The 13,602-nt window shown below is 33.1% G+C and overlaps 2 protein-coding genes across 4 annotated transcripts in view; both read left to right on the forward strand.

The window, feature by feature from the left end:
• The window catches only part of LOC116846147 (intraflagellar transport protein 80 homolog), an 85,034-nt gene that overhangs the window by 51,463 nt on the left and 19,969 nt on the right, over positions 1-13,602 (forward strand). For all 3 annotated transcript variants that reach the window (XM_032819628.1, XM_032819626.1, XM_032819627.1), the window contains 2 exons: positions 2,101-2,211; positions 2,439-2,617. In XM_032819628.1, the coding sequence (XP_032675519.1) occupies positions 2,101-2,211; positions 2,439-2,617 (290 nt within the window). The remainder of the gene's footprint in view (positions 1-2,100; positions 2,212-2,438; positions 2,618-13,602) is intronic.
• LOC116846148 lies at positions 2,632-4,317 on the forward strand. Its single transcript, XM_032819629.1, has 2 exons — positions 2,632-4,062; positions 4,132-4,317. Exons 1-2 carry the CDS (start codon positions 3,609-3,611, stop codon positions 4,221-4,223), a joined length of 546 nt encoding a protein of 181 aa, XP_032675520.1. The 5' UTR covers positions 2,632-3,608; the 3' UTR covers positions 4,224-4,317.

Here is a 13,602-nt window from a genome sequence, read left to right on the forward strand (position 1 = left end):
ATTTTATAAATGACCACATAGATTTTTAGATACTAATTAAAGAAAATTTGTGCATTACGGTATACAATCATATATGTAATAATTTTCTTTAATATTTAAAAATCTATGTGGTCATTTGCAAGATGGTAGAGGACTTTTTTGTTCAGTTTGACTTAATGTATAAGTATACAACGACAGACGACGCCACTGCAGCTCATCTATTATATCGCGCGTGATCATTCACCAATCTTTTTAATTAATATCTCGACTATTATTGCGAATATCGCAAAATAGCACAGGATTTTCTTGTTCACTTCAATCCGTTCTACGTTCTCACAAAGGTTAATCATGGAGATCTGAGACACCCTGTACGTACGGACGCCATTTTCTAACTATAACATTGTCCAGACTCCTATTTCTAAGGATTCTAGCATCTCTGAGCGTTATCTAGGGCGAGGAGAGTGTTGTGAGCGTGGAGCGTCAGGTAGCTCAGTGGTTTAGAGCAGTCGCCCAGCAAGCAAAAGACCCGGATTCGAGTCCCGGCCTTAACAAATCGCGCTCTCGATATTTTTCTTTCTCTGGAACGAAAAGATACGTAAATCTTGAACGCACATTATCTCCTCCTTCTATGCCAATATACAGCCGTGTCATTTGATGAAACAACACTATTGTTTTAAATAGTATTTTTTTAAAAGTTTCTTTCAAAATTTAGTAATTCGATTTGTTTAATTTGGATTTTCTTGGATTTTTTAATTTTTTCTTGTTTGGATTAATTATTATAATATTCTGTTAAAAATTTAAAAGTAAATATCACTGGTTCACTACATTACATCAATATTTATCGCATATCGAATGTTGTTGCATTGTTTCAATATCTATCAGCAAATTATCCAACAAACATCAACAAGTAAAAGTTATACAACTATTATTTGGTGTTTGCTAGATATGTTATAATATACTGTGAACACTGTAAGGATACATTATACAGGGTGTCTCGGCGATTGGAAGACAATGCATCACTGTCTATACTTATATCGCTCCTACGTCTTGCCGCATCGCGCCGAGGCGAGATGTAGGAGCACAGCGGTATAAGTATAGGCAGTGATGCGTTGTCTTCCAATTGCCACGCGTCGACATCCACGCGCTATATTACTGGGCTGCGCTGTGACTCAAGCGGTCCGTCCTCTACTATTCAGCATACACTTTTCCTTAACCTTTCGTAATTAATTTCTCGGTTATTATTACGAATATCGCAAAACGGTATAGCACTTTTATATTTATTTTAACCCGCTCTACGTTCTCACGAGAGCTTCGTAGATTGTTCTGAGACATCCTGTATAAACAAAAATCGTAAGAATATCGTTGGAGTCATCGGGAATCGCCGCGTGTCGCTCGATCGTCAAGTTAAGCAACACTTTAACGAAGTCAGGACATAGATGGGTGCCGGTAGTATACCGCTTGGGATCGAAATTATCGATTCACGAAAGTTTGTGTGTGTGTTGACAACTTCGATACCTAGTGGTTTATGAGACATGAGAAAATTAGGAATTATAAATATATTTTTTTAAATATTATGATTTTCTTATTTTTCACCTTTGCACAATAATTCTCAGTATTTGATTACTACCAATATTTAATAGTGATTTTATTATCAATATTCACCAGAAATTAAGTACTGACTAAAAAATTACTGAATTACTAGTATCTTAATCACTAATAATTTTTCAGTATTTCTTAATATAATATTTCTATAAGGGCATAAAATAATAATAATATTGCATATATATTATAACGCAATGTTGCTGCAATATTACGTAGCAATATTTCTCAGATGGACATTTTACCGTTACTGCAACACTGCTACAATCTTGTAGCAACATTTCACAATATTTTTGCAATCTTGCAGAAAACATTATTACAATGTTGCTGCAATATTTAGTTGCTGTATGGGAGTAGTCCGTTAAAAGAGGAAAAAGAGAAAGTAATGTAAGGAATATTTGTTAATAAATCTAATTTTCCACCACGGTATCACGCCACCACGCCACCACGTGGTGGTGGCTAATTAATTTAATAAATTAAATTTATAACATATTATCGACATAATTAATATTTAATTTTCAGGAAAATATCATTTAGTGAACAAAAATGGCCGCATCGAAAAAAGCGTTGAAGCTCACAAAGGTGCGACAACAATAGGCAAATGGAGCAGTGATGGTTCTGCGTTGTTGACAGGTTCGATATATCACCTTGTTGTTCGAACAAGAAACTCGACAATGTTTCTATTCTATTCGAAGACGTTTTAAGTGTGTTTTAAATCACAAAAAATACATTCGCATAATTTTATTCGTTTCTTACAAACGAATTTTTGACACTTTTTATTATTTTTATTTTATTCGTGTTATTTGACACAAAATTTGCCTAACTTTGATTAAGTTCCAAAGATATGATATTGATTGCAGCCGGTGAAGATGGATTGATAAAAATCTGGTCTCGCAGCGGCATGCTGCGATCGACATTAGTACGAACGAATTTTCCTATATTAACGTGCTGCTGGAGTCCTGATTGCACAACGATTATGTACTCCCAAGGAGCGAATCTGCTTCTCCAGCCGCTTAATTCCAATTCGAAACCACGGAAGGTTGAATAATTTTTTATACTTTATATTATGTCTCATGATACAGGATGTTTCTATATAATTCATTCTATGAAATATTCTATAAACTTTTATAAACATTCTGTAACATTCTATGAAATTCAAATCGTCCTTTTTTAATAGCTGCTACTTGAAAAGAGATTCTTTGTCAAATTTGGGTCAATAAATAGGCAAAATATTTTAATTTTTGGCCTGTAGCTGCTCTTTATAAAAAGTAGTATAGAGAAAAAGTAGTGTAGAGGAGCTTAAGTAATATTTTATTACCTCGAATTTGTACACTAATGAATGGAATCAAATTTATTTTGAAAATTTTCATTATTTTATTAATTATCTATCAAACATATTCTTACAAGGAACATTCGCGAAGTGTGTATCTCCGATTTCGATGAAACTTGGCATATTTATAGAGTAGCCAAAAATAAGAGACCCATATTTTTTTATTGGCAATGGCGCAGGTTTAAGGGGGGAAGCTCGTGTAAATCGAAATTTGTGAGCAATTATTTTTTTTTGCTTAAATTTATAAGAAATCCTCCGTAGAATATGAAAAAAAAATAGTAGAAACCGATTTGAGACTTCCTTCTATGTTATTTCCGTCGAAAAGTAAAACGGTCGCCCTGAGCGGAGAGCGTAGATAAACGGCATGCGGCGGACACTCAGCTGTCAGTCACCTTTGAATTTAGGCCTGGTTGCACATATTTACATCTGGAAGGAGGGGAAAGAGAGAAGAAAGTGAAAGTGTGTTTGTTTATGTTAGTTTAACAGTCGTATTTTGAAACAGACGCCTCAGCGTCTTTCGAGCAGAGCAGTCGTTTCGTTAAGTGTTTGTAACCGTGAAATCGTAAGAAAAAGTACAAAAATGAGTAGGAAAGTTCCACGTGATAATCCTAACTTTCGCCCAAATAAACTGCGGAAACGCAAATATCAGGGAAATCAATTCAACGCGTTGGATACAGAATCGAGCGAGGCGTAGAGAGAGATGCCGGAGCACGGCGTAGAAGCAGGAATAAGGGAAGAAGCAAGAGCATCTGCCAGAAAAATCAAGGCTACTGCTGCCGACGTCATTATTAATTTCGCGCACTACAGAATTATTGAATTTTTGAGTATGTTTTCTGCGATATCTGATATTTCAGTATGCCGAAAATGTAAACAAAAACAAATATTCGGTGAAGTGGATAATCGCGGCTTAGGTTTTAAAATATCTGTGAAGTGCTTGTGCAGTACTGTCTTGATACAATCCGAACCATTCGTCAAGAACGGTTACGAAATAAATCGTCGGATTGTGTTCGTCATGCGTCTGCTCGATGTTGCACGTGAGGGCATAAATTTGTTCTGTGGCATGATGGAGTTGGGCTTTGGATTGAGCCAGAATGCATACGAAGGTGTTGTGAAGCATATGCACAACTCTATTGAAAAAATGTTTAAATACACTTGTAAGAAGGCCGTTGATGAAGAAAAGAGTCATAACGAGAAAAATGAGCAGCCTTTACTGAATCTTAAAGTTTCAGGCGACGGAAGTTGGAAAAAAGCGAGGGTACTCATCGCTCTATGGTGTCATGACACTTATAGGATATTATGTCGGGAAAGTCGTTGATTTAACAGTAAAAGGAAGTTATTGTCAAACTTGCACATATTATAAAAATGATCAAAATAATATAATTTATCTGCTGTATAAAGACGAAGGAAACTGCGTGGTGAACCGGGTCATCGGGAAAGATGGAGGTAGACTCCGTAAAGGAAATGTTTCTTCGTTCCGAGAAGTTGTACGGAGTGCGTTATAGTACTTACGTGGGTGATGGCGACGCGAAAATATTCAAGGCTTTATTAGATGTTGAGACGTATGGCGAAGATTTTAAAATTCAAAAGAGCGAGTGCGTCGGCCATGTGGAGAAACATATGGGCACTCGGTTGCGCAACGTGAAGAAGACAGCGAAGATCAGAGGCAAAGGCAAGTTGACAGACGTTTTGATAAAAAAATTGACGAAGTATCACGGACTTGCAATCTGTCGAAATTGCGGATCTGTCGAAGATATGAAAAAAGCAATAATGGCAACATTCTATCACCTGTCATCGACTAATAAGAATCCTCGACATCATAACTGCCCTCCGAGCACCGACTCTTGGTGCAAGTGGCAAGCCGCTCAAGCTCTGGGAGAGAATTTCGAGCATCCTCCGCCTCTTGATTCAGAAGTGCAGAAGCATATTTTGCCAATATATGAAGATTTATCTCGAGGCGATTTCCTCGAGCGATGCTTAGATGGCCACTCTCAAAATGAAAATGAGAGCTTCAACGCTACTATATGGCGTTTGGTCCCTAAGCACTTACATTGTGGCGTAAAAATACTCGAAACGTCCGCCTATTTAGCGGCTGGTATATTCAATGACGACTACAAATTCGTCCTACAAAGTATGCAAGACATGGGAATAATCATCGGTCAGCAAAGCAATATGTTCGCGAACACATACGACCACCGTCGAATCAACCACCAAGAACGTCGCAGTTTCGAAAGCACGAAAGAGACTAGGAATGCTCGAAAAATGGAAAAGACTGCCTTATTGGATGATTTCCAGGAAAAGGAAGATTTATTATATGGCCCTGGAATCGCAAACTAGCTCAAAACAGCTGTGAGTTTCAATAAAATATTATTCTTTTACGATTTTTCGGTTACCGAAAGTTTAAACAAGTTTTTCTCAAAACGCTAAATTTCGCGCACCGGGATAAATTGCTCGAAAACTACTCAACCGATTTCGATCAAACTTTGCGAGAATATTCTTATAATTCGCCTTTGCACAAATCTCTTCAATATTTAATTTTCAATGTTAAAAAAAGTTTATGCACGATTGTTTGTAAAAAATAAGTCTAGTTTTTTTTCAAAACGTCACCATTTTTGCAATGTTGCGAATTTTTATGTTTTGTAAGATTTATGCACAGCGTTTTTTGAATAACCGTAATTTGAATAACCTTTTTTAAATTTTTTGTTTCAGATAATTGTTGCGATCTACAGATATTTTACAATAAAAATGTTTTAGAAAAATTTGATATATCTTATGTTGTCAATAAAAAGTATTTCAAGTTTCAAATCATTTTATCATTTAGTTTTTTCACAATAAATTCATGAAAAAAGGGTCATTTACACGAGTTTCTTTTATATCCTTTTTACTATCTCTGTAACTATTGGAGATAGAAAAAAACTTTTTAGATAAAAGTTATGTGGTTTTTTATAAAAAATAAAATGGGCTAGGTTAAGAAAAAAAATATCTTTAACAATTAACGAAATAACTATAGATAAGTTTAATTTTTAATTTTTCCAATTTTGTTATATGGATAAAAAATTAGCATTTTTTATTCTGAATCTATTCATATATAATATTTTATATTTAAATTACATGGACATTATATAAACGGAAAAATATATGAGTAGTACCGAGCAGTGCGCTCGGTATCGTGTGCAATCACTAATTTTTTTTTTTATTAATGAGATGGAAATCCTAGGAAAGATCAATGGATGTGCTGCACTCTAACTGGCAAAAACCACTCCGGATGTCCTCAGTGGCTCAAGTAAGGATGCTCCGCGAATTGTTTATTTCATTACTTTTGAAACACCCTTGAAGCAATCACTTAACTATCACATCGTTACGCAAATGTCATCCATTTACATCTCTTCAGTGCATTTTATATATTACAATATTAATATTATAAAAGTATAATATTAAATATTGCAGGTATAAAAATAATTTTAAATTATTAACACATAAGCAGCCACTGCTGAATATTTTTTTATTTGTAACATATGTTTCGTATCTGCTTATATTGCTTATAAGCATATTTAATATAACAGACAAGAAAAATATATATGAATATGTGTACGTCAACATATTTTAGTGAGAAATGTAATTAATATTGGGAGTGTGCATTCAATTTACATTAATTTGCATTAAATTTACATTAATTTGCATTAATTTTAAAAGATTTTCAAGAGATGGCGTAATTAGTACTATATCATATTGGGCCATATTGTTGTTACCTTCATATCAAAGCCACCATCATGTGGCTTTAGTTTTCAGTATGTCATTTTGCCGAAGTGTAAACAATATTGTTCTTTTGAGCATTGAATATGTCGTATTTTATGCAAACAAAATGCAATTTGCGGGAAGCTTTGCTTTTTTGCTTCCATTTGAAGAAAAGTGCTGCTGAAAGTCAACAAATGCTGTCGGAAGTTCATGGTGATTATACTCTATCGATTTCAACATGTGAGTATTGGTTTCGACGCTATAAAAAAGGTGATTTGACACGGAAGACAAGGAACGTCCAGACCAGCCGAAAAAGTTTGAAGATAAGGAAGTGGAAGCTTTACTCGATCAAGACCCGAGTCGAACGCAAGAAGAACTTGCAGAATCATTAAATGTTGATCGATCAACGATTTCCAGACGTTTGAAGGCCATTGGAATGATTCAAAAGCAAATTGGGTGCCGTACGAGTTAAAGTTAAGGGACATCGAAAGGCGCAAAATGACCTATGAATTGTTGTTTCAAAGACACAAAAGAAAAACGTGCAAGAAAAAAGTTTTTTGCATCATATCATGACGGGTGGTGAAAAATGGATACGTTACGATAATCCGAAGCGCAAAAAATCATGGTGTAAGCCAGGCGAACCATCAACATCGACGGCAAAGCCGAATATTCATGGCGCATGCTCTGTATTTGGTGGGGTCAACCGGTATTATGAGCTGCTCCAACCCAACGAAACCATCACTGGGGAATGCTACCAACAACAATTGATGCAATTGAGCCGAGCATTGAAGCAAAAACGGCCAGATTTCGCGAAAAGACACGACAAAGTGATTTTCCAGCACGACAACGCTCGGCCACATGTTGCGAAACCGGTCAAGGAAACGTTAGAAGCGCTTAACTGGGATGTCCTACCACATCCGCCGTATTCTCCAGATATTGCTCCTTCCGATTACCACCTATTTCGATCGATGACTCATGGCCTGTCTGAGCAGCGCTTCCATTCTTATGAGGATACCAAAAAATGGGTCGATTCGTGGATAGTCTCAAAAGATGTGTCGTTCTTTCGACGTGAAATCCACCTATTACCAAAAAGATGAGAAAAAGTAGTGGCTAGCGATGGACAATATTTTGAATGATCAATTTGTAATCATTTTTTCACAATTAAGCCGTATTTTTAACAACAAATCCCTTAAAATTAACGCACACTCCCAATATGTGAAAGTGCTAAAATTACTAATATTATCCTTAATGGAAAAAGAATAATAAAACTATTTCTTATAATCTTGACAGTAGTGATATTAGCTTATGATATTAGATTATGATAGCCCATACAGCATAAAACATCTCAACAATGTTCCACAATATTACAAATATCATTTTTAAAATATTACATTTGAGATATTCTTGGGATATTGTACAGATATTTGAAATAGAATATTTTGTATGAAATATTTTAAGAATATTCCATTTGAAACATTACATTTGCGATGTTTCTGAAATATTCTGGAGATTTGTCATTGGAAATATCTCAGAATATCTGAAATAGAATATTCTCTAAAAATATTCTATTTGAAACATTATCATTTGCAAAGTTTTTGAAATATTCTTGGAAATCTGTCGCGGGAAATATATCAGATATCTCAAATTGAATATTCTAGAAATATTTTACTTGAAACATTACCTATTGTACAAATTTCCATTGTATGCACATTCAAAGATTTCTTGACTTGAAGAAGTCAATTAGTTGTTAACACTCAAATTTAGGTGTTTATCCCCAATTTTTGGGTGTTTACACCCATAATTGAGTGTTTTTTGTAAGGGTATACTAATAATAATAATAATAATGAATACAAATAATTAAAATGAATAATAATTATTTATTGTTATAATTTTCTATAAAGTGTATCTTATAGGATTTTTGAATGGATATTTGTACGTTTTTTATTAGCGTATACTCAAAATATTTCAAATACATGATACATAAAAAATATTTTAAACCGTTTCTATAACGTCTTCATATAAAATTTTTCAAATATTTTTACAATATTTCTCAGCAATCAAGATCTCAGCACTAGTTTTCAGAATTCTGTCATACCGTTACCAGATCGCTGAAAAACGGAGCGCGGTAACGGATTATAGTGAAATTTCGCTAGAATTCTTGTGGAAAAGATTTCACAAATTGGCATCTTATGAAAGACTTATCGTCGAAAAACTCATTCATTAGAACGCTAAAAATTTATTCTGACCGTATTGAATGTTTTTAGTTGTCATTTCCATGAAAGTGCGGCTAATTATTTAACATTAAATTGCAATAAACGAGCATGAAATATTATTTTTGAAAAAAGTTTGATATCACAAAATTCTTTTAACGATCTATCAATGGCACGCGAAGAGGTACAAGTGTCGACAGAATATCTCTGATTTTTCTTTTATTATATTAAATATTTGGACTAATTAATAGTTAATTTTTGTAATTGTACTAAATAATATTATAAAAAAATTAAAATTACTGCTTTGGTTACATATGAGGACAATAAGAAACACTTAGTATCAGTTGAAGAAGTAGCGCAGCGGCTAAGATAATATACTAGAAACCTGAAGGTATCTGCAGTTCTCGAGTTCGCGTCCGATTAATACTGACAAGGAGATGCCACAACCTGCTAAATCGATTTCTGAACGAGACATAGCACGTTCGCTAGCTGCGATGTTAAGCATCAACATACTAATTAGGGTTTGTGCCAATGGACCTTTGTTTGTGAGAAATTACTGTATAAAGTTTGGGTTGCGGGACTGTATCACGGATATGGCTAAAAATGCAACTGTTTTTTAGCGAGGCGGCGTGGCCGAGCAAATTGGGGCTCCCACGTCGAAAATTTTTGGGCCGTAAGCGAGCGTTCGAAACCCGGCGACGAGTTGTACGGTGTTTTTTCTTTTCTTACCTTAGGGCATGTAATTAATGTTTTTCGAATATGATACATTTGTTTTGCATATGTCTCGTTTTTATGCTATTAATCAGGGGTAATTAGGGAAGTGTCAGGCTTGTTTAACGCAAACACGAATATAGACACATATTTTGCATTGCTTACAATAAAATATATATTTTAGTATGACTTTAGTACCACTTTCGTATGAAAACATTGTATACAACATTATATATATCATATAATAAAACATTTTCATATAATAAAACATTTTCATTTAATAAAACATTGTCGTATAATAAAACATTGTCATATAATAAAACATTGTCATATAATAAAACATTGTTATATGATAAAACATTGTCATATAATAAAACATTGTCATATAATAAAACTTATTCGCTATAAACATCTTTCATTTTTTCGCAATTTTGCGGATGGAATTCTGTATAAAAACAATGAAAATATAACAAATGTTTGCACCAACTGCATGCAATGAATGTATTATTTTGAATCCATCCGCAACATTATGAAAAAATGAAAAATGTTTATAGCTTTTAAGTTTTATTATATTACAACATATTATGTTTTATTACATGACAACGTTTTATTATATGACAATGTTTTATTATATGACAATGTTTTATTACATGACAATATTTTATTATATAACAATGTTTTATTATATGGCCATGTTTTATTATATGTCAACGTTTTATTATATGACAATGTTTTATTATATGACAATGTTTTATTATTCGACAATGTTTTATTATATAAAAATGTTTTATTATATGAAAATGTTTTATTATATGAAAATGTTTTATTATATGACAATGTTGTATACAATGTTTTTATACGAAAGTGATGTACTAAAATATATATTTTATTGTAAACAATGTAAAATATGTGTCTATATTCGTGTTTGCGTTAAATAAGCCTGAAACTTCCCTAATTACCTCTGATTAAAAACGAGACATATGCAAAACAAATGTATCATATTCGAAAAACATTAATTACATGCTCTAAGGTAAGAAAAAAAAACACCGTACAACTTGTCGCCGGGTTTCGAACGCTTGCTTCCGGCCCAAAAATTTTCGATATGGAAGCCTCAGTCTGCTCGGCCACGCCGCCTCGCTGAAAAGCAGTCATATTTTTAGCTATATCCATGATACAGTCCCGCAACCCAAACTTTATATTGTAATTTCTCACAAAGGCCCATTGGCACAAACCTTAATTAGGATGTTGATGCTTAACATCGCAGCTAGCGAACGTGCTATGTCTCGTTCAGAAATCGATTTAGCAGATTGTGGCATCTCCTTGTGAGTAAATTTTCTGGTGTAAAAATAGTGAGAAATCAATTAAAAGACCTAAATTTCATTTAAAATCAACATAAACTGACGTATGAGTTGAAGATATATCATAAAAATTATTTTTTTGTACAAGGTTTCAATATTTCCAGAATTACTCAGCAATATTTTAGAATGTCCCTGCAATGTCTCCAGAATATCTCAACAATATTACAAGTTGGTAACATAAGACATTGCAGAGACATTTCTAGAATATCTCTGAGATTATCTCCAGAATATTTAACATTGTAAATGTAATATTCTGGAGACATTGCTGAGATGTTTTGTGCTGTGTGGGTCGTTGAAAAAGTGTTTGAAACATAAAGACTTTTTACACCAAGCACATTTGATTATTGCAATATCACTACAAACACTACATTTTAGTTCATTCTCAACCGAATAATAATATTCTACTGGATTTTCAAACGTATTTGGTCCATTTTCAATAGCCGCTCCGACATCAAGAATATTTAATAAAATTTTAAAACCTTAGAGAAGAAAACTGGTTGTGTACAAGTGATAGTAATTTTAATATATTATCTCTAGTATGTAAATTAACATTATAATCTAAAAGAATAATTGTATCCGAAAAACGTCTAACAAAATTTTTCCATGTACAAAATCCATTAACGTCTAATATTGCAAATATTTTGTAGTTCCTTTTGGTATGCTGAATAATTTCAATTCTTTTTCTCTTGGTGTTATTTCCTGCATTGTTCGTTTACAATGACCGTCCCAAGAATCCAACAGTGAAACAGTTGTGCGATTAGTATTTGGAAAATAAATTTCTTGTAACCAGGTCTTAAAATGTTTCGTTGTCAATTTCCCAGATTTTGAAGCCATAACAAAAATATTTTCTGCTTTAAACATATGTTTTTTAACAATAGATCCAAATTATCCAGAACTTTCTTTTAACACAACAAATAACAGTGACAACTGTCCATCTATAGAAATTGTAAGTTGAATAATATAACTGTGGATTATAGATGAGATAGATTGAACAATTCCTTCTATTATCTTTGTTCTCTGCTCTGCTAAGGTTCTCCCAGAGTGTATTTCAAGATTAAAAGCGCTTTGATCTGAATTAACACATTCGCAGGTCCATTTCTCGCAATGTAGGGTTTAACAGCAACCAAAAATGATTTATTTTGAGAATTGATCTTTTTCGTTGCGTATTGTTGTTTTCGTAACAAATTTAATGACTTTCCTGGACGCAATTCCAAAATGTTTTTTGAAGTCGCAAAGCCACGTATAGCCAGCTTTAAATGATGGTAAATCTTCTGTCATATTTGCTTGCAAGACCCATCGACGAAGATCTATATCATGTATGATAATTCGCCCGTAGATTCTTGCATAAATTTTTGATACATATATTCCGTTATACGTTTCACTTTTTCTTTATGTGAACCCCCCTACTCAACTTGGGCTGCCCATCGGCGTAATTCTGTTTCAGCTTAAATCTTACACGAACTGTGTCGATTTTTAGCCGTTTATTTTTATCATTATTCCAAAATTCGGCCGCTTTACGTTTGTAATAGGTTCAAAAGTAATAGGTTCTCCAACAGATTGACATGGAACTTCTTCTTTATATTTTACATAATAAGATAATCTATTTTCTTCATCTTCGTCAAACTAATCCGTATTAATATCTTTGAAATGAAGCTATATCATAACAATATGATATATTTTAATAGCCTCTCTTTTCACACGTAAACACAATTAAAAAGTATATAATTATAAAACCTCGAAGTATTCCGAATCCACACAACAATGCTACTTTAAAATTGAATATAAGCAAACTATAATTGCAAAGGTAGCCTTCATTGTCCAGTTTTATGCTTTTTAATCTTAAATTACTTACACTATAAGATTGTTCGAGTATGTCTTTTGCTCCACAATAAAATCGTTGTTTTCCATACATTGCTATACAGGGTGTCCTAAAACCACCGGAATTGCTCTTAATGGTAGATTCCTTACAATATTTTAAGAAGAAAATTCTAATATAAAAATATCGAGGCTATAATAGCTTTTAAACGGGAAGCGATTACATTTAACGAATGGCAGGGCTGAGATTTCGCGCGCTTAGGTACGGAAAAATGACAAATGCAAAAAGTGCTCCTATTAATGGGGCGCTCTTTTTATGATATTATTGTCATATAAATTTGCAATATGTTTTCGCTTCTCTATGTATTGCATATTAATACATTTTTTCACAAATAAAAGATGTAAAAACTAAAGACATATCAAAAATAATTCAAGTAAAAATTTGCATATTTCAACTTGAGCTGTCAAAGTCATCGATTAACATTACCATGAAGGTGTCTATGCTACGCTGTGCGAGACAAATAAATTTTAATAGAATTAATAGCTGTTTATTTTGTATTTTAGAACATTTTGGAATGTTCGTAACGAAATACAAATTGCAATGGTTTTAGTAAAAATCAATTTAAACAATAATTATAATTCAAACGTATTTAATAAACCTTAATTTAACACACTGTAAAAAATTAACACTGTTAACATATTTAACGAATTTTAATAACAACAAAATAGTTCAACAGATTAAATAACAAACTAAAATATTTTTTTTACAATAAATGTTCAAAGTGTTCACCATCGCATTCAATACATAATTGTGCGGGTCGCAATAGACTGCTTATTGCGTTTATAATTATGTTTGGTGTTATTTCAA

The sequence above is a fragment of the Odontomachus brunneus genome, unplaced genomic scaffold (assembly GCF_010583005.1).
Source record: "Odontomachus brunneus isolate Ranch 3 - 2012 unplaced genomic scaffold, Obru_v1 Obru_scaffold_061, whole genome shotgun sequence".
Classification (NCBI taxonomy): domain Eukaryota; kingdom Metazoa; phylum Arthropoda; class Insecta; order Hymenoptera; family Formicidae; genus Odontomachus; species Odontomachus brunneus.

Coding starts and splice junctions, on each gene's coding strand:
- LOC116846148 (XM_032819629.1), top strand. CDS start 3,609: ATGCCGGAGCACGGCGTAGAAGCAGGAATAAGGGAAGAAGCAAGAGCA. Junction 4,063..4,131: donor AAAAATGTTTAAATACACTT/GTAAGAAGGCCG, acceptor TGAATCTTAAAG/TTTCAGGCGACGGAAGTTGG.